The sequence below is a fragment of the Zonotrichia leucophrys genome, chromosome 7 (genome assembly GCF_028769735.1).
Source record: "Zonotrichia leucophrys gambelii isolate GWCS_2022_RI chromosome 7, RI_Zleu_2.0, whole genome shotgun sequence".
Lineage (NCBI taxonomy): Eukaryota > Metazoa > Chordata > Aves > Passeriformes > Passerellidae > Zonotrichia > Zonotrichia leucophrys.
Window position 1 is genome coordinate 21,682,025 of NC_088177.1, and position 22,503 is coordinate 21,704,527.

The window sequence follows — 22,503 nt, forward strand, 5'->3', positions numbered from 1 at the left end:
TTTTCCTTCTCCACCTTATTTCATTTTATGCCATAGAGTTTTTTGTGATCTGAAAAACAAAAAGGACGATATGAACCATGCTGACCTCAGTTAAAGCCCTGGGCTCATTCCCAAGGTGAGTTTGTGCAGCTTGCAGTGCTGTCGCTCACTGGCTCACACTGAGCCGTGCACAGGGGGCAGGAAGGCTGTGACCCGTCCTGCCTGCAGGTGACAGGGGGGATGTGGCACTTTACCAACAATGGTAAAACTGTCCTTAACTGAAAGGATCACGTTATATGAACATTTCTCTCTAGCAAGACAAACCCTCTGTACAACAGACAATCTTGTCTAAATTAATGTATTATTTATTTTGTACCTTTTAAATCACTTTTATTTACAACAAGCCTTAGATACAGCTCACACGCAGCAGTTAAGCTCTGGCAGTACTGACCTCAGGGAGCTAACACATTTGCGAATTACATTTCTAAGTCATAGAAAATAAAAGAAAAAAAACCCGAGTTTAAAATATCAGTTTTGTCTCCGGGAGGAAGGGTGTCAGGACCCGTGTGCGGTGCCTGCGGGGCCCGGGCGCTGCCGGGCGGGCAGGACACGGCGGGGCCGGGAGGGCTCCGGGATGGGCTCCGGGATGGGCTCCGGCCGGCTAATGGCCCCACTCCTCCTCCCGCTCGCCAAGCCCCTCTTCTTCCTCGGGAAACACTGACTCACTCTGGCTCTTCAGGTGCTTGATCCCTGAAAACACAGAAGTCATGGTTAAGGTTGTGGTATTTGGCTGGCATCAGGGGTTTTTTGTGGAGGAAGGAACAGAAAACCAAAATAAGGGCAAGTTTAATGCTCATATTTGCTCCTTTTTTTAACAAGCCTCTTAGTTCAAGTCACATGATGGTGTATTTAGAACAGAGATATTCTCGTCATTGAATAAAGGTTCAGAACAGTGTTTGCTTCTCTTTTCCTTGGTAAGCCTTGGTCAGGTTTGTGTTGAGCACCATTGCAAAGCTGTCCTGAGCCAAGGAGAGCCTGACAGAGACTGTCCTGGCAGAGAGGAGACTGCTGGCACCAAAGCTGTGACAACACTGGATCATTTCTTACATGGATCATTTCTGTGACAACAGTGGATCATTTCTTACATGGACAATGTGTTCTTTTGACCTCCAAGTACCATAAGGGGCTGGATGAAAAGGGTAAATACCAATCGCAGGGTATTTGGAAGTTCAAATATCCTGGTTTTGGTTATATCGTTTTTGGTTTGAGGGAAGTTATGAAGTAGGTACTGCTGGTTGGTTTCAGCCAATAAGTGAAGTAGACTTTATGAAAATGAATCAAATTACAGATATTTCCCTGTCTCATGTTCAGTACAAGAAAGCAGATTTCAATCAATGGGAAAATCCCATCTTCTCAGCTCTGCCTTGGTGTGATAGAATTTGAGCTGGAAAAGGAAGCAACATCAAGACAAAAAGATGGCAGAGAGACCAGAGAGGAAATGTTATTTTCAAAAAACCTAAAGAGCAAATGTGCAAGATTAGTCTCAGGGTCCCCCAGTTTATGACAAACAAAGTGGGGAAATAACTACTGATCAAAACTGCATGATTTGAACAAAACATAATCCTGAATTAGGCTATTATCTGATGCCACTACTGTCATTGCATAAAAATATTTTTTATTTCATTAAAGATCAGACATAGTTCTAGTAACCATCTCTAACTGTTAGGAAAAATGCTTCCCTTTTGTATCACTTCTTCTGTGATGAGGAGAAATGACACCCCAGCTGCTTTATATTATCACTAGATAATCAAACACCCCAATGTGCACTCTGCAAGTCATAGCACTTGTAGGAGCACATTTTTCAAAAAGGGGTTCACCCTTGAGGGGTAAGGGCAAGATCCAGATTACTGCTAATTGTGAGTAAGAAGAACTGATGATGGTGTAAGTCCAAGAGCTTTGGCCCCAGTGCCTCTTCATCTGCAAGTTCCTACACCTCACTGTTTATGTCCACACCACTCCAAAATACTGGATAGATTTTTTTCCAAATATATCACTTGAAAAAAATCTCAGCAAAAGTTATTCCAGTTCCACAAAGTCACAAATAGCTGAAAACAGTATTTCACAATGGTTGTACAACAACCAGCTCTATTTCTAACAGGAGCCCATTACTCTGTGCCGTGCCCTGGGCTCCCCTCTCTCTCTTCTTCCACACAAATGACAGCCTACAGCTCCTGGGAAGATGTTGTTCTGACATAAACCAAGCAAATACATTAATGCTCCAAACCCACAGTTCTTGTAAGTGTGCCCTGCAATAATCCAGCCATTTCCAGTTAAGAACTGTGATACATGAATATGCTCAGCTACTACCAAGCTCTTTAGCAACACCCTTTAGCAAGACAAACACTTTAAATATGATTTCACCTAACTACAGGTTAATGGACATTTGTTTCCAAATTATGTTTTGTTTTTAAGGTAAATTTTTCTCCTGTTGTTTCCTCTGCACTTACAGAGCCATTTCTTGCACAATTGACAGTGCTCATCTAACAGCTGCTGTTCAATTCTGTCAGAAATTACTGGAGCCAGAGGGAATAATTTCTTTAGGGAGATTTTCAAAGATGAGGAGGACAAAGTTATGGACAGAAAAGAAGGCATGTCATGCATGGTATGATGAAACCATGGAACTGTATTTTTTTTGTAGGAGTGAAGACTTTTGGCCGTGTGGTTTAATTGCAATATTAAATATGAAAATTGTAGGAAATGGAGAGAAATTACATCACTGAGCGTTACCCATTGATTTTTGCATGGCAAGTAGCTATCGATCTTATTTAATGATTTTTTCATAAGCTCCATTCTGCAGCCAGCCTTCACCTCTGCCAGTCATTTTATGCTACACTGTCCCTTGGAAGTTTCCTCCTCTGACCAGTAAGTGCACAAGACTTCATGTAGTTTTATATAAGCCTCAAGATGTTCTCACACATCAGGCTGTCAGAATGTCTATTACAAAATAAGATGCTCATCTACACAATGGAATAAACCAGTGTGAATTGACATAGAGGTAATGAAATTCCTGTCAGTAACATATGAACATATATGACAGGAAATGCTGGTAACTGCCTTGAAAAGATACATTTCCTGCACTAAGCTGCAGACTTTTACAGTGCAAAAAATGGCCTGGAGTAAAAAAAATACTGAGTTAAGTTACAGCAATCAAACTGCTGGATTAAAAGCATATCTAGCCACATTACATTGCAGCAGCCCACAGTGGCTGGCAAGGGTGTCAGGAGGCACCAGAGCTGGGCAGGTGCACACTGGCACACTGGGGCACATTCAGGCACAGCTCAAGAGCAGAGGCTGGGACAGTGGCTCTCCAGGGTGGCTCCAGAGGGGTTATTCAGGCTGTGCCCTACCCTTTGTCAATATGAGCCATGTGACAAGCAGGTAGTGGGGTGAAGCTCTACCCACAGAGTGCATTGCTGGATCAGTTCAGCATCTTTGCTTAGCAATATCTATTATCTATTTATCTTTGCAATATCTATTGTTTGCTGAAAGGTTAGATTCTTTTAGAGACTGAATAAAAATTCATTACTCAGGTCACCTCAGCCGGTTTTACAACCATGATTATGGCAATGCTAATTTATGAGACAGGATATTTCCTTCTCATATTTCCAATCTTTGTACCAGTGACACAGCTCGTGACCTCAGCTTTCTCAGCTAGTAACCAAGAAGGACCAAAATGCTGTAGTTTGAGGGTTATTTCTGTTCACTGATTGAACACAATGTAAAGATGAGCATGAAATAGAGACTGTAAGATTTTACATGTGGCAAAAAAAGCAAAACAAAGCCAGGATATTTTAGAAGAAATTGTTTTTGTGTAACAGCGTATCCAAGTTAGAAACATCAAGTTACTGATTCCACATAAACTGCACAAGCTTTACAATGTCAGTAGCAAATAGGGAGGACTGTGAATGCTGACCCATGGAGTCACCCTGTCCCATCAGCGTCCCTTGTCCAAGCAAGGAATTTGTGGGCATTCAGTTTCCTGAATTGCTGTGCCTGCACTGTCCTGATGCTGCTCCATTTCTCTCACTGGGTGCCCTGCCCTGCTGTGCCCTTTCCTGGGGATGGGGCTCACAGGGTGCCACCCATCCCCTGTCCCCATGGGTTCCCAATCCCCTCTGCACCGAGCCAGCCCCTGCTTCAGTGCCACCCCTGCCTGGGGCTCTGCTCTTCACCTGGGATGTCTGGCAGCAAAAACCCCCCCAGACCAAACACTGCCCCTTCTCACCAGCACCCACAATGTCTTCACACTCACCCTTATGCTGCTTTAGAGCAAGGTCTGTCCAAACACTGCTAAAGAACTGTTTTTTCTCAAAGGGCTTATATTTCACTGCAGGTAATTTAATACAATTAATGTTGATAAACAAACCCATAAATCCAAACCAGATTGAGAAGCCATATACAAATATAATTTGAACTGGCAATTCCTTTTTAGAGGAAGTCATTGTTTCAAAGAATATTTGTAGAATTCTAGATTCTTTTAAATTATGAATGAGAATGGGACAATTTTGTGTCGTTTTTGTAGTCACATCACATCCATGCTGCTTTATCAGCAGCTGTCTTTTAGCTTCTCTCCATCTAACCAAAGTACCAGCTTAGAAAGCTAAGTAGGGTCACAAGATTTGAAACAACCAAGTGTTCCTGAATTAAATGTCTCCTGAAAAAAATTTTAAAAATATTCAAGTAATTAAGGCAGCTCCCCATCCTATTTAACACTTCTTCCTTCACTCTGCTTCACTGCCCAAGGAAGGGTGTTGACATTTACCAAACTCAGGATTGAAGTCTGGTTGGCAGCTTGAATTCCCTAAAGTTTGAAGGGTTATTTAGTTTTACGATTTGGAGCTGATCCTCTCTCTATCAAAAACACATTTCCAGATTTGCAGAAAGCAGTGAAAGGCACAGATAAAACAGACTCATTTTCAGCGTTTCAGAACTCAAATCACTTTGAAATGATTATGCAAACAGACCTGGCCAAAGAGGATAACAACAAAATAAAAACGTCTCAGCCAGTGCTAAATTAATTGTTTTCTATTTTCCTTTGAAAAAATGAGAATATCAAAAGCAATATTATAGGCTCATACCACTAAACAGGAAAAATGACTATTCTTTGTAATGGTATTTTCTGGTTGGCATTTAACAGTTAAATATGTTTCAATTATGTTTCTCCAATGTGTCTTCCTCATAATGGTTTTTTTCCCAATTCAAGTTTTGATTTAAAATATGCCAACAAAACAAACAGACAGAGAACACAAACCCCAAGCAAGCAACAACAACAAAAAAACAACCAGAAAAAAACCACCTCAAATTAATGTCATTAAATCCAGCACCCACCACAGGCCTTTGGCTGGGCTGGGTGCAATGGAAAGCACTTGTGGAGAGCCAAAGGAAGCTGGCAGCTCTTCCAGGGCAGCCTCCCCATGTGTAGGGATGGCCCCACGGTTACAGGAGATAACAGCAGCTGCTGTTATCAGGGCAGGGGCACCTCTGGGGCACCTAAGAGCAGCCTGCCTGTACCCAGGAAAGGAGCCCAGAGGGGGAAGGTGTCTGGTTGTGAATTGGAAGATAATATTTTCTGACTGGATATAAAGAAGAAATTATTCCTTAGAGTGTATTTAAGCACTGGTGTGATTTCACAGTGAAAATGTGATTTGTCTCTTCAATGAGATTTTCAGTGCTGAACTAGACAAAGCACTGGACAACCTTGTTAAACTTGGTGCTAATTCTGATTTATGCATCAGGTTGAAGTATGGACTTTCCCAAGGTTCCTTGCAACCTAAATGACTGTATGATTTTATGAAATCAAAACTCAGTAAATGCATCCTACAGTTTATAACAATGTACTAACATTAACTACATGGGCTACATATTGATCCACCTGGGAGCTTCAAATGACTCCTTTCTCTGGAAAAGTGATGAAGTGTCTAAGTGCACCAGTCAGGCTTATTTGAGGAACAAGATTCCTCTTCTCTCCTTAAAACTGTGGGGCCAGACTGAATCAATATTTCTGTGCTGATTTTGGAAAGCATACAAACTCTTAATTATGTGCTCCATTGTGATTTTTATTTATATATATATATATATGTGTGTGTGTGTGTGAGCCTTGTATTCCTCAAACGCAGGGGATAAAAATAATGGGATTAAAGTCAGTGAACCTGGAGCATCTCTTGCATGTGACAGATACACCCATGAGATCCCCAAAATCTCACATAGAAATCACACCCTAGTTGTGGCCCAGTGTGTGGAACTGCAACAGAGAAATGTGATTCCTGAGAGGGAGGCACAGAGCTGCTCCTCTGGGTGCTGGCACTGCTGCTGAAATGGCTCATCTCCTCTTGGGCCTCAGGGGCACGTCATTGTCTCAGTCACTACCAGGCTGTGGTGCCTGGGGGTGCTGATTGCCAGCTTACAGCTGCCTTTTACTTTTCCATCAGCTGTATATTTTCATGGCCTTTTTTCCTTCAAGCCATGTCTGAGCAAAATTCTCCAACAGGTCTCTAAGCTAATGGCGGTTCAAAGAGCATCAAAAAGTTACCCATGACATGACAGCATAAAACACAACAAAACACACAGTCCCAGGCCTTGGCAACTCCCACGCGTATGAGTGAGTGAACAGAAAAAACATGAGGGAGGGAACGCAAAATAAAAATAAAATAATGTGGAAATTTTTGCTTTATAGATGTGGGTAACTGTGAACAGTCTGCTTGATACAGCCTTTGAAAATTTTCTAAATTTTGGGTTGTCCTTTGTGGAGAAGGACTGAAAAATGATGCACTGTGCAACAGTCCAAAGGGACTCTGAGTGGTACCCACGCCTGTGAGTTTCTGTTAAGCAAGGGTTCACAGAAGCCTGATAACCAACCTTGGTCCTGTGGCCAATGGATTTGAGCATAACCAGGTCTTTTCTCTATTACACAGATCTTAGTCCCACTCCTCCAGAAATTAATGAGATTTTCTCCTACTATTTTTAAAGAGAGTCAACATACGTCATTGATGTTAAGTTCCAGTTATAAAGACAAAACCCCAGCTTACTGATTATCTGCAATGAATTTATGTAAAGTACTGTAAATTACTGTTTTATGTGGCTTCAAAGTTTGACATATGAGATAAATGAGTTGATACAGAAAGTAAGTGCACTAGTTATTCTCAAACTGCTGTTTAGATTAGCCTAGAAAAAGCAAAGTCAGGCTGTCACTCTGTGATTTACCATTGATGTAAATGGTAAATCAACATTCAAACAGCAGCGGATATGGGGGACCTCCAACATTTAGAATGAAAGAAATCTGGAGCATTAATGTGGCAGTTTAAACTAGGCTGGCATTATGGCAATATATAAATAATAAAAAGGCCTCCTCAATGTGTTGTATTATTTTACATCTCAGCTCAAAATGAGGAGAAAAAAATTCTCATGCGTTGTGATTATGAGACCAAGACATTATTCAGCCTCGCAAGTTCATTTACTTTTTTTTCCTCTCTAATATGCATGACTAAACCAAAACAAATGATCTGAGGCATTGGCAAATATGATGGGTTTATGTAGGTCACATATCTGATCTGGAGCAGATCAGATCATCAGCATATTCCGCAGGTCACCGTGGCCCCGTAGAGGTTTGTGAATGATCATTCAGAAACCCAGCAACAAAGTATGACTAATTTTCTAAATGTCTGCTGGTTGCTGCTAACTCTTCTCTTAGCTCAAGTCATACCGTCCTCAGTTGTCATGGTGAGCCTTTTAAATGACAAATCTTGAGGCTCATTTGAGGCTACTTTCAGTCAAAAGGCTCACTGTTAAACTATCACAATGAAGACTGTATGAGAGCAGCAAAAATCATGTTGCAAATGCCTGGCCACTTTCCAGTTTGTTCTCTGAGACATTGCCTTCTACTTTCCACTTTTCCCTCAGGATGGCTTGAAGCAGCACTGGCTCCTTATGAGTCACATGAAGGAGCTCCTTGCACAGAAAGGCTTTTGTTGGCCCTCCACAGGCTGGCCAGAACCTGCACTGGAGAGAGGGGTCAGCTTTGCCATGGCTGAAGGGGCTGCATCTCCCACATACAGTAGCCTAAAGAGTAAACAGAGAGGATTTTGTTGCCCCAGACAACCTCTCCTGGTATGGAACCACCTTGTTCTGCTGGTCCTTCCCTCCCTTGCCAGCCCTCGGACTGCAGAAGGCAGCCAGGCTTTGGAGCTCACAGGAAGAGCAGAGGCTCCTGCAGTCAGCCATCAAGGGGTGGCTTTACCCTTTGGAAAACCAGAAAATATTTCTTAGCTGATTCTGTGGAGGGTGGGTCTTGGTCAAATACCCCAGAAACTTGATCAGAAAAACACGCAAAAGTGGCTTGCATGGCAGTAATGGGTCCATCCAAGGCTCTCCTCACAGCCCCTGTGCTGCTCTGACCAGGCAGCTGGGGCCAGCAATCAGGAGAGGATTAGAGCTTTCCAGCTGACACTTTTCCATTCCAATTTTTCACAGCTAAAAGACAGGCTTAGAACTGCTGGTAAGTGTGCTTGAATTCAGTGCAGGCAGACCTTCAAAGGTGCTGTGCTTTGGCAGGTCCTGGGAAGCCTGTTAGATGGTCAGAATCTCCTCTGAAAAAGCACTTGTCTGGAAACCAAACCTTACTGGGCAGGGTGTTCATTTGCTGGAATGGCTAAGCCCTCACTTTTGACATCAGCACCACTTTCAGTCAGGCAGCTGCTGCCTGAGAGTAGGTCAAACTCATAGCACTGACAGAATTGTTCCCTTATGTCAAAGGATTACACCAAAGGATTTCACCAAATTAAAGGCCACATTTTCAAACCTCTAATCAGCTGCTCCATAATAACAGAAGTCAAAAGCTCTGCAACTGTCACAAACTATGTCTTAGAACTCACTGGCCTTAAAAGTTAGTGAGTAGCATTTTCTAAACACAGCTTCTTTAAATTAAACCATCTTACTTTCACAGGCAACTTCTGTCATTCTTAGGATTAACCACATGCTTCTCCAGCCTATGTGTCCAGTTGGAGCTACTCTGTAGCCTGACTATCTTAAAATAAGCCAGGAGGCTAAAAGTGGGAAGTTTTACAGCTAGAAGATCACATCAGCAAAGAAAGACTTGTGGAAGCTGATGCTAAAGACAGCATGAAACAATTCTCAGTATTTCAGCTACAGAAGGTAAGTCTGTTTAGAGGTAGGGACAAGCCGAATTTTAGTTACACAGACTGCTATGTACAAAATAAAACACTTATATTTTGCTACCTGCTTATATCATCCTACCCTTATTTATATAAGGGAAACGTTAAGGAGAATTAGATAAATCTTAACTTTCATAAGTCTTAAATTCTGCGTTTTAAAATATATGCCCTTGTTCAACCTCAAATATGGATCAAGTGTAGTATTAGGTTGAAGGCTGTGCTTAATGCCAGAGCTTCAATTATAAAAATAAGGGTCCTTTCCAGGCCTTGAAATCAGTGAGCATTTACAAAAGTAGTCCTCCACTTGTCTCTAGAAATAAATGCTTTGTTCACAGCTACTATTCCTTTTACAGAGGATAAAACAAGAGAGTTCTGCTCCCAGTTTGGGAAAAGATTAAATGGTAACTTCTGTGTGAGGAAGGGAATCAAGTGTCATAATTTTATTTCTTTGAATCTGTTCCTGCCAATAGTGACAACCAAGAACATTTTTTCTTTTATAATATTTTTTTCATTATTTTTTGTGTTCTTAATGAGGAGTTTCTGACTGGCTGTCCTGGCCATTTCTCTTGCTACAGCACAGTTACGTCTGTGTGTATTCTTGTCCCAAACTCCTGCTGGTGCTGTGCAAACCAGCCTGCAAAGCAAATGCCTAAGCATTTGTAAGGGATTTGCCCTCAGCAATTAACTTTTGGGAGAAATGCTGTATTAAAGAACCTGAGCTGAAGGGGTCTGAGTTTTTGGACCTTACTTGGGCTGACACCTGCACCCAGCTGCTCTGTGGGGTTGCACTGTGACAGAAGAGCAGCATGACATCTTATTCATGCCATATGTTTTAACTTCAAATTAAATTACATCCATTCAAATGGCAATTTTCGTTAAGGTCTAAAAAATAAATTGTCTGGCAGAGCTCTTTTTGAGGTGGTCAGATATGAAGCTCTGCTCAAACGCCTGCAGTGGAGGCAGCGTGTGCTGTGGGAAGGGCTGGGATGGCTGACCCAGAGCAGGGCGAGCCCACTGCACGCTGCTGTTCTGGCAGCACAAACAGAGTGAAAAAGGAAAATGCTGCTTATCTGCAAATTTCTTAGCAGTAGGAACAAAGCCTAGCATTTTTTCCTGTGATTACTTAGAGTGATTTGCTCCCCCCTTCAAAAAAAAAAAAAAAAAAAAAAAGGGAGTGCACTTGTGTGTGATTCCTTGTCCAGCCACCAGAGAGACTTCCAGGGCTTGATTTTTCACTAGGCAGTCTGTAACAAGCCCGGGGTAGTTCCGTGCCTGACTTGGTTTAAGCAGGATGGATTCATGCCAGAGTCACTTTTAAAAATGGCAGTAGCAGGCTTCAATAGCTGAATATTTGCACTTGCTTGAAGCCAGACAATTTTCATTTGTTTGTGATTAGGAGAATACCTCTGAAATTTTGCAGTTCCCTTTAGGAAGAAAAAAGTTCCACCAAAAAAAAAAACCCCAAAAATTAGCAATACCAGAACATTGTTTTTTTCCTAGTTTGTTAAATATTAAAATATGTAGACATGCTACAGGAAAATTAATTTTATTTTTATACACATTCAAAACACAGTGGATTTTGAGGTTTTTTTTCATTCAAAACCTGACTGAAAATTTTTTACAAAATGTTTTCATCTCCCCAGCTTCATAAGCCATTTCCAAGAAGCTGTATTTCAGTTTTCTTAAGTCATTCTTATCTGACTGCAGTTTTTAGTGGACAGCATTGTCCAGCTGCTCACTTTTTCCTGGACAGCCACACTGTGGCTCTACATTTTTTGGTTTTGACTGACAGGGGAATTTTTCTGAGGTCAAGAAACACAAACAGTTGGGAAAAAACTTATTGCCACATCCTTAGGGGAGAGAATCCTTGAAGAAGAGGAGGCTGTGATACTGAGAAGCAGAAGCCTGAGTTTTGTAATGGTGAGAATGAAGTCCTGTGTAATCACTGAACAGCTTTTGCTTCTTCTGTTTCACCCCCAGGTCTGGCAGGACACCCCCAGCATTCTGTTCAGTTTATATTTTGGATCCATAATTTCTATTTTTGTTATTCTTTTTGTGGTTATTATTTCTTTCCATGATCTGAGGCAGATACAGAAAAAAACTTGTTAATGTTAGACATAAATTTCTTGCTGAATAATCTGTGCAGCCTGAGATTTTTAGGGTTAGGATGAAAATATTTCCAATGAAGACAGGAGCAAAATCTTTGCTGGTCACCCAAAATTCCAAGGTGGTGTTTCTCTGCTATACTTCCATATACATGTGGCTTTCACTTTTGATTAATCCTGTCTCTTCTTTTGTCAGAAGACTATAAGCTTCTCTGTTAATTTGCTGATTAATTCCCCACTGAGTTAAAATTATTATCTTCATTTTAATCCTTCCTATGATGACAAAGGAGATAGGATTTTGGTATCAGCATAACGTCACATCAGTAATTTTGTAAATGTTTAAATTGCTTCTTCTTTTACATATTTTATAAGCAACTTCAAAATTAGAAAAACCTTTTATGATTAAACAAGTGATTGATAGGCAAGTGTTGTGCTTATTATCCCCACTGCAGTTGTTTCATGGGTGGCCTATAAATAATAGGCCATTACTATTTTCTTCATATTGCTCTAAGTCTCAATCTTTGCTTCTGAGACATTTTCCTAGGACACAGCATCCCCCATCCAAACTGACACTGCAGAGCTGTCCAACAGAAGCAGGGAATGTGCTTCCACAAAGGATGTCACCCACTGGGCTGCAAGGTGAAACTTGGGTTTGGGCAGCTGTGGGATGGTTTGTCAGTGTGTTGTCCTTACCATGTTGTGGAAGGTTTTTTCTGTGCCAATTAGAACTTTTCCAGCTGGGTGCAGGCACCCTGATCATTTCCACTGGGGCTCTTGGATGACTTTCCTGGCCTGGGAGTGTAAAAGGGAGCAGCATTGCTTTGCTGTAAGGAGCAACTTTAACAGAGTAAGGGTCCAAATCCCTTGCATCCAAGGAGATAAACTGGACTGTAGCAATTTATGGTGTTTTGCACAGTAATACAGGTAGGTTTTCACATCCTTAAAAGAAATGCAAGCCAATTTAGTACATAATGTTTATGCACAGCCAGAGCACTTTGGTAGAGAAATTCAGCAAAATTAAATTCCTAGCTAAAACTTCAGAGGGTGTCTGGCACAGTGTCTCTGATCTTTTGGAAGAGGAGAAAAGAGAACAGTTAAAGCTTTAGTTCGACATCTCTAGTAATATTTTAAATTTGAAATGTTTTCATTTTAACTTGTTCAGCTTATAGGCGACTGAAACCCCACCAAATTCTTGTATTTAAGTATTTTTGATTGCTATAAGATTAAACCCCAATGTTAAGAAATGCATTATTCAACATAAAATGCAGTGACCACAAATTATTTGCATTGCAGTAGATACACCCAATCTCACCTTGCAGCTGCCACGGGCAGCACAACATTGGGACAAAATCTTTGATGGCTCTTTACTGTGTGAGTGACTTGAACTTGTGATAAACCTACCTCTTCTGATTTGCCAAAGGCATCAAAATACCCCAGAGCCAGCATCCAGTACAACCAGAAGGCAATTATGCCACAGCAACACACTACCTGACACTCAGAATTGCCAGAGCCTGAAAACAAGTAAAGCTCTCCATTTTTCTGGGGAGCACAGCAAGAATATCAGTATACTCAGTTTAATTTGGGAAAATATAGACAAAATGCAGAAAAGGTAGGCTCTCCTCTAAAGGTTTAGACACATTCAGATCACAGTCATAGATTCTTTAAAAATTAGTTTTGACACTTACTTTAGCTCTTGGTAAGAGTGAGTTGAAATAAAAGTCAGGCTCTAACCACTCCTGGGATGTGGGGAATACTGCTGGAAGTCAGGTGAAATGTAGCAATGTAGCAACCTCACAGCTTTTAAGTTGAAATTAGTCAGATTTAATATCATTCCTCTCCTTGTAACTGTTCTTTCCATTCAGCAGTGGAGCTGCACTAGGAGTCACCAGAGGGAGCCTGCATGCCAAAAATCCCACTGTTTTTCAAAAAACTCTTCACTTTCAGATTGCAAGGACATTGAAAGCTGAATTTACATAATTTCTCCTCATTGCTGGCAAACCAAGAGAAGGCTGCCTCCTCCCTCGGCCTGTGTGGGAGCTGGCCAGTCCCTGGGTACCCGGCGCTGGGGCAGAGGCAGCCCCTCTCCCTGCTGCTCTCCAGCAGTGTCTCTGCTTCCCCTGCTCTCCCTTCCACTCCTTCCGTGGGGCTCATGGCTGCCCCCAGTCCCAGCTGAGCCTGTGGCTGTTCTGCACCTCACCAGGTGTGCCCCGTGTCCCTGTCACCTGGAAAGGTGCCACTGCAGGGAGTAGCCCACAAACCTGCAGCATTCCCAGGGTTTACCAGGTGTGTGCACATTTGCCGCTTGCTGTGTGCCAGCATACACAGCAGAGGTGCACCCTGAGCTGGGACAGCCACAGCAAACATTTCAGGGGAGTGCTTTCCTCCTAGAGCCCACAACTCTTTAATTGTATTGTCAGAAACAGTTACTCTGTAAATTGTTCAGAGCCTGCTAAGCATCTCCTCTGGCTATAGAAGATCTGTAGAATAACACTGCTTGTTCTCAGGTTGTGTGAGAGCTGAAAAGTCTGAAGTATCCTCCCTCCTTCCGTTTCAAGAAAAACCAGCAGCTCCATCAGATGAGAGCTTTTAAACAACATCCTGCTGGCCTGTGCAGCTCACAGGAAAATGAATCCCTTTTCAGATCCATATGCTAGCTGCAGTATTTCCTGTGTTTTTCTGGTCACAGTCACACACATAATTCATGTGAGCACTCAGTGCTAGCTGCAGGCCTGAAAGGATGTGGTTGAAGTCTTCAGGCTGCTCATGTTCTTGTCTCCATGCCAAAGCTCTGGAGGATGGTTTTGGGAACTCTGTGTTCTTGCTATACTGGGCAACGTTGCATCTCAAGGGGTGAAGAAAGGGAGAAATTATGGAGGGGAGAAGAACCACATGGCCTTCTGTAGAAAATTTTTTGTTTTTGATAAATTCAAATAGGCATCCACTTCAAAAAGAAAAAAAAATCAAATACTAAAAACCCAGAAAAAATCCCTACCACAAGAAACCCAGCACAGATGGTCCCTAAAAATCAGAAGCATGGTTTCTCTATGTTTCTCTTAGCTTAACCACAGAAATAAGGACCAGGTTGTTCAGAAACAGAGATGTCACAAAGCTAATGTGCTACTGGGACCTTGGCTCGGGTCAGGGTGAAACCTGAAGCAAAGAGCTAATGGCAAGCCACTGTCCCTGGAAGAGCAGCTTGTGGCCAGGAGCCACCCTCATGGAAATCATTGCCCTGGTCCCAGGAGGAGCAGAGCAGGTGGTGAGAGCTGGGCTGATGGCTGTGAGCCTGCACCCCCTTGCACATGCCCACAAGGAGCAGCACAGCTGATGGAATCGTAGCTGGAAGGTCGTGGGATGATTTTGCTGTGTCAGGCTAATGCCACTGCTCAATGCACAGTGCTGCCTTTCATGCTATACAAATTCACTATTAACCTTGAGCTTGCCTGCAGTCATTCTGTCTTCTGAAAGCTTTGCCTTTTGGAGGGGTGGGGATTTTTATATCTGAAATTTGACTACATGGAGAGGAGCCATTAATAGACAAAGAGGGGCTGTAGAAATATGCAGTTAGGTACAAAATGCAGGGAAGCCTTTTCTTTTTGAGGGTAAATTACATGAGACAGCAGCCCGCATTCTGCGGGGACTTTTTAGAAGAACACTATTTAGAGAATATTTCTATATGTACACAATGAACCTACCTCCAGAACACCCCAATATGGCCTGAGCAAGCTCCCCCTGAGCCCCCAGCCATGGCCCTGGCAGTGCTGCAGGAGGAGCGTGCTCTCCCCACTGAGCCAGGGGGAGTGAGGCCCTGACAGATGCATTTGCCCTCACTGCGTGCACAATCCTGCCCTGCCTGCCTGGGAGATGTCACACACTGAACAGGAGCAGCAATGTGCAATCTAGGTCTTCATCCTGCCATCTTGCTTGGGATCAAATTCCAGATTTACAAAGCTTTAGATGAAACAGAGGGGCAATTATTATTTATTACAGTAGGGCTGGCTGCAGTCAGTGTCTGCCATGTGGCTGGGTTGTTAACCTCCAGCATAGAACATATAGCAAGGAAGTAAAATTTAATGCCCTGTCAAATGGCTGACTTCATAAGAATCTTACATGTTCTCCTATAAAAATATTATCTTTTCTTCAAAAGCTGCTTCAATTCAGAACACAACACTGCCAAAATCCTTGTAATTTCACTATAAATACATCTTGTAAAAAAAGTAACCAGAACAACACATGCTGCCTTTCCTGGGATTTCTACTTTACATTTTAAAACATGTACTATGTCTCCCATATTTTTGTTCTACAGTATTTTATGTTGCTAGCTATTAAAAGGTTTTTAATGTTGTCTGTTACTGCTTAGAAACAGTATGATATTTACACTGCCTTGTATTTAATACAACAATGCTTCATAACACTATTTTCAAGTCATAAATGCTGTTTTCACAGCACTTTTCTAAGATTATTTTTGATCAAAAAAAATAAAGTTGTACCTTTAGAAGGAGGCCCCTTTAGAATTCATTGCACAAGATTCTAAGGAACTATATCAGATATGTGGATTTCACACTGAGCCAGATGTGGCCAGCAGAAATACTCCCCCAGAATTTGGTCTGTGCTGGACCTCATGTGGTAATTTAGGGACTGACATTAGTGCTCAGCACAGCCCTTTCTTCTTCACTCCAGGTAATGGTGGCTGTAACACAAACATCCAGTTTTATTCTGGAGCAGATGTCATGCTTAGTCTCCACTGGACACCTTGGTTTCTCTATAGGTGCTGCAGTATTTATTGCAGCCAAGGCCAGAGCCATTTTGAAGCAGGAGCTGCCAGCTGTGTGAAATGAAATGTATTCAAAGCTGCCAACAGTAAGAAATTAAATTCAGACTGCAGCAGTGTCTGCCAATGTGTTGGGCAGTACCATAGCAGTGGCAGCCAGCTGAACTCGAGATGGCAGCAGTCTGATGTATCCCTGTCACCAACTCAGTGATTCACTAATTAATTTCACTTTTTTTTTTTTCCTTCATTGTATCTACTGTCATCATCCTACAGTTCAAGTCTGAGGAAGGACAGAGGAGGGGGAAAGAGACCAGATACTAGAAGGTACCATCTTGGTAAAGATAGCCAGGGAATTCATTCAAGGCTATTCTGCATCAAGTGGTGTGGTTGTATTGAGGGGCACTGACACAGATGTGGATAAGAACAGTATTTAAATGATGAGAACAAGTAGTTTGGGATACAAAGCTGCACTTCTTGTGGCCGAGTTAGGGACAAGGAAAAAACACAATGATATAAAACTGAATCATAAATCTTCTATTCCCTGTTCTTCAGAAGGTCCAGACAGCTGTGGGCCTTCCACCCAGGAAATGAAGAGCATTGATGGCATTTTGTCCCAACACAGGAACAAACCAGAGCAGTGCACATGAAAACAAGGCAGAGCTTAGCCTTCTGTTACCCAAGAAACAACTTACTGAGACATTTTCTACTTAAAAGGAATGTGGTGGAGAGCTGGTACTACCAGGCTAAAGAACAGATGTTTCTCCAGGGACATGGCAGCTCTGCTAAGGTGTTAGAGGAAGACTGCCCAACCTCAGGAATTGCTCCAGCCACTGGACATTGCCTGGTTTTGTGCAGTAGTCTAGTCCTTGCCCCCTGCCCAGCAGTTATCACAGCCATTTAGCCTACTGGAAAAGGAAAGAGGTCCAAAGTACCACTCAGCACTGAGAGGATAATGGAAAACCATCTCCATCTCCTGTTCTGGCCACTTGACTGATGTGCAGCACAATCATCTTTGAAAAAGAATCATCATTGGAGAATTGGAAAAATGCAATAGGCTGAGTCAGTGACTCACCCACAGAAGAAAAGTTTGACTGGGCACCAGCTCAATTTGTGAATTCTCGCAGGCCTGGCAGAAGTTCAGAAGTCTGTGTAAGATGCCTGATGTTAAGGCTAATATTAATTTCCTAAAAAATAAATTTAAGCCCATGTATGAAGCAGAAGCAAAAAAAGATGGTATTTTTCTTTCTAGAATAGTGGGATGTTTTGTGTTCTTACACTGCTGTGCTTAGTTAACACTGGAAGCTCTTTGCAGAGGTTGCCATGTAAAAAGATACAAGTTTGTGTAGTGACTGCTAAAGCCTTAGAAACTTCATTCTTGTGCCACTTGAAGTAAATTTAGCCTGAGATTTTTGTTCCACAATGATTCTCATGGGCTCCAAACTCAGTGCTTACCATACTAACTATAATCTTTAATGTCTCCACACTCTACCCACGTTCGTTGTTAACCTTCAGTCACAAAGTAATGAGATGCATCAGACATCGTCAGGCTGGCCTAAGGGGTTGCAAATTTGGATGAGGGCCACACACTGTACTAATTGCTTCTAATAAATTACATATTTCAGGAGGGACATCATGATTTTAATCATTTATTCTGCATGTTGTTTCCTTTGGAGAGAAGAACAAGCAGGCACTAAACAAGCAGAGCATCTGAAATTCATGGCAAGAGCTAGAAAGAGCTCATTTAATATCAACCATCATTGTAAGTACTAGAATTATGCATGTATCAAATCCCTGGGTCTGAACACTTTGGGAAAAGCCAGTGAGTTCTGGTTGTTTTAATGACTCAAACCAAAATAATGTCTTTGAATGTTCCTTAAATTTATAAGAGCTCTGATTTAATCCCATTTCAAATCTTGTAGCTGGGGCCTAGCTCAGGAAAAGACCTTTGTTTTTATGCAAAGAAAAATATATTAAGAGAGGAATTTAAAGCATTTATTTCCCAAAAGGCTGAGAAAGAAAACAGTAAAATGTATCTCTTACTTGTGTGGGGAATGACTTAGGATTTGATGTCTCCTCATTGCAAAGGTGGTCCAGTGAACACAGACAGCTACAGTAACTTTCTTTAAAGCCTGCTGAAGTTAGCAGGATCTTGATCTGATCTGAACAGCCTCTAGCAGAGTGAACTAAGATGAGTGAAGTTTTCCTATTTCCCTGCCCTCTAGCACATCCAGGCTAGTAGACTCACTGCTAATGAAATCCTCAAATCACTTGGGAACATGCACTTCCTTCACAGGGGGAGACCTTGATGGTGTTTAAATAGCTACTAGTATTAATAGCAATAGCTGGGAGATAATGTGGGATTTGGGACCTCCAGGGAGCAATGCAGGTTTGGGAACAGCTCAGGCTGTCTCCTGTTATTCTTTGTAAACCTCACTTCCTGCCACTGCCCTCTGCATTTCCTTCCAAGGATGAGCTGAGCTACCAAAGCAAACATGACTACCTGGGTGAAAGGAAACCTGCCTGAGCACAAAGCATGCCCTGGCATGGAGAGCTGCAGCTCTGAGACTCAAAGGTGCTCTTCTGATTTTCAAGTGGTAATGAGACACCAAGGAAGCACCTTTACCTGGGGTGAGTGCAATCCTGCACTTCTGCCTTTGGCAGTCTAAGATGCCTTCACTTGGTCCCTCTCTCTGGAAGGGTTCTCTGGCAAGTGTGAGGGTAAAAATGAGCCTCCAGCAAGACTTCCAGGGGCTCCTCTAGCCCACCAAGCAGAATGATGAAGACATTTCTAAAGATGCTGTTTGTACTTTGAGGGGTGGATGGACCTTTGTGCTAAAACAACTGGACATCTACTTTGGAAAAGGATCAAAGGATTCTTCTTGGTTTTGTCATGCAGAAGAAGAACAAGAAGCAGATTAGTAAATAGGAAAAAAAGGTCTTACACATTGAGAACTGACTAGAAAAGATTGCCCAAGGCAAAAGTGGTGACTATTCAAATTGCAAAACATTCCTGTGGTTGTTTTTATGGTATTTTTCATAGGGAGGTTCAAGCCAACCTTCACACTTGAAGAAGACCTTAAAGGATGAGAAAATTTGAAGTTCAGGCATAAAAGCACATGAGTAACAGAAGAAAAACTGGCACAAAGAGGGGAACTATAGGTGATGAATGCTCAGTTAAGATTGCTACTTAACATAGAAAAAAAACTATGATAAGACAAGAGGTGAATCACAATATACAGAAAATAGAATGGAGTCATTTGATGCAATCTTCAGATACTGAATTTTGCAACATTGCATGCTACATACCAGCATGGAATTCAGCACTAGTGAGGCAGGTTAGGAAAGAAATATCTATGAAAGCAAAATGGAAAACCTCTTTGACATCCATTAGGTTTGGTAATAGAACACTAAGAAGCACACCATGCCCAGCTGTTATCTGGTTGGCTGGCTGAGTCCCTCTCCAGATTACTACTTAAATCAATAGCTCTCACATTGATTTTTCCAGCACACTGTATTCCAGTAAAAAGAACAATGCTCTGAGATGAGTCAGCTATTTGCTCTGTCTGTAGGAACTCTGGTGTGTTTTTGTTTAGGAAAATAAAAGCAGGAGCCAAAGTACACAGAGATATACAGTAATAAGAACCTGCCTGTTGCACCACGTTTGCTACAGCTTGCTGCAGCAGCCACAACCCAGCCTGGAGCTAGAGAAACCTTCTATAATGATGAAACTGAAATATTTGGGGATGATCTTAGACAGATAATGTTGATTTTTAGTTTAACAAGTGCAATGTCAGGAGGAAAAAATATGCCCCCATATATATCAAAGAATAGAATCACAGAATCATAGAATGGTTTGGGTTGGAAAAGACATTAAAGATCCCCTCATTCCAGTCCCCCTTCCATGAACAGGGACACCACCCACTAGACCAGGTTTCCCAGAGGCCCAACCAACCTGGCCTTGGACACTTCCAGGGGTGCTGAGGCATGCAGAGAGGAGAGGAGCCATGAGGACCTGTTCTACACTGCACTTCATTTGCACAGCACGTAGTTTAGGCTTGCAGAGCAGAATAATACAGCAGTGAGATCAATAGGTATTGCTATCCATGCAAAGCATTTTCCTTCCAGAAGAAAAAATTAAATTGAACGTCATAAGATTATTTCTAATATCCAGTATAAAAACTTCAGCCTATTTTGGCAAACAGAGTCTTGTGTGGCAGCTGTGATATTGAGCATTATTTTATTTGAGGACAAGTACTAGAGAGCCTCAGCTACAGAATGAGATACATAGAACCGGCTGATGTGGTAGATTGCCTCGTGACAGCAGCAGTATTTCACACAACTAATCAGATATCCCAGGTAATAAACTCTCCTAAGCAGACAAATGGAAATTTACATATTCATTATCTATCAAGAGACACCTGGCAGGATGGCCTTTAGACTGCAGTCTGAAAATAATCCTGCTCTGACAAGTGTCAGTCAGAAGTGCTGGTGAATCACCTCAGATCTTGCTTCACCGCAATCACCATCCAGTCAAGTTCTGTTCAGAACTACATGAGAAGCAAGGCCTAAACGTGGCTATTTTGATCCCAGGTGATATTCCTGCTGCTTTTGAATATATTCCTAAAAGGTATGTTATCCCTCAAAACTTTTATCAAGACTTCTCATTTTTCCTTATCTTCCCAAGAAAGTCTTCACACACCCTACTCTCACATACCCAGACCACAGTTTTGGTTGTTCTCCTTTTCACGGCTGCCTGGAAATGAGAGGCAGAATATGGGGGAGTGGTTGCAAATAAGAAACAGAAAACTCTACAGGGCCAGCACCAATAGAATTTACATATTCAAGAAGCTCTGTTCATGGCTTGGCATTGAATTATCTGTTACAGCAAGCTAATCAAAGCATACAAACTCTTTTTTTTTTTTCCCCAAGCAAACAAATTTGCAACTGCAGCAGGATTCAGCGCTGAGGCTGGAGGGCTGGTCAGCCCAGGCAGTGGGCCGTGCCGGGCAGTGGGAGCAGAGGGTGAGGGCAGTGCTGGCCGGCAGGGCCCTGTGGCACTGCCCTGGTTCCCCCAGCAGGGCAGCCCCGAGGCAGGGCAGGGCAGGGCCGGGGAGCTGACAGTACCTTTGAGGGCAGGAGGGGTGAAGACGCTCTGCTTCCTCTGCTTGGGAGAGGCGCTCTGCGACTGCAGGGACAGACAGAGAGGGCAGTGAGACACGGCACAGACAGAGCTTTCTGCTCCTGGCAGCTCCCTTGCACCCACCTGGGCGCCCTCACAGAGCTTCTGAGGAAAACATACAGTGCACACTGATACCAGCTCCTGGGCTATCACGTACACAGGATAACTAAGACAAAACCATGTGTTTAATGGACAACCTTTATGACTCCCAGGCAAAACAGACCCAATACTACTGAAAATTACCCTTCACTCTATACAAATATTGTTAAACATAAAATTAGGATAGCCTGTGCTTTTAACAGCCTGTGTAATTGATTCTCTTAAGGCAAATGAATTCCTATGTACATTAAAATAGTTGCAAGGTTTACATTACCCAACATTCCAATTACAGTGTAATCAGTGATTATGTGCATGTGTAAGGTACTACTGAAATATTACTATACACATTTTAATATAAATAAGTGGAAAATCCCTTCCCCTGTACCTTTTCAATGTGTTCTATTAAACCCAAGATAATAATTTCAGCAGCCAATCACTCAGCCTTTAACTGAGCCTCATTTGAATGCTGTATTAAGTTAAACTTTGTGTGGCCCCAAAATTGCGTCTATGCACAAAAGATAAATTATTCCAAAATAATGACAGTAAAATTCACATAGAGTAATAATAGTATTGTTTTATTATACCAATACACATAAAATAATAATGGTATTACTACATTTTATCAATGTTTAGTTAACAAAAACTAACTGGAGTATATTCAGCGCTAAAGCAGAGCAGCTTTTGCAAAATGAAAGCAGCTAAATTGGTGTCAATATTATACCAACATGAATTTCGTCTACATAAAAAGGACAAAAATCCTCATAGAGTACACCCTCTGCTAGCTTTGGAAGACATAAGCACCATAACACACTCCTAACCAAAAAGTTAAGGAAAAACTGTGTTTAACCAAGCTTTTTTCCCCCCTCTCATTTTATCAATTTCTAGTTGTAGTAATGATGTTGCCTTTACCCAAACATTTGCTAAAAATGCCTAATATACACCATGAATTTTAATCAGATCTATTTCTTCATGGAACATTTGAGACATGTTTCACACGAGTAGGGCTAATCCTATTAACTTAGCTTATCACAGTGGATAGAATGATAACATTTATAAATAAAATATTTTCTTCTTTGGAAAGAGAAAGCTATTTATAAACACTATGGGATAGCTTGGTGAACCTCATGCCAGTAAATCTTTACA

The 22,503-nt window shown here is 41.9% G+C and overlaps 1 protein-coding gene across 1 annotated transcript in view; it reads right to left on the reverse strand.

The window, feature by feature from the left end:
• Positions 1-329: 329 nt before the first annotated feature.
• PPP1R1C (protein phosphatase 1 regulatory inhibitor subunit 1C) overlaps positions 330-22,503 on the reverse strand; it is a 42,301-nt gene continuing 20,127 nt past the window's right edge. Inside the window, 2 exon segments of the mRNA XM_064718348.1 lie at positions 330-729; positions 21,207-21,267. Of these exon segments, the coding sequence (XP_064574418.1) occupies positions 641-729; positions 21,207-21,267 (150 nt within the window). The 3' untranslated portion in view covers positions 330-640.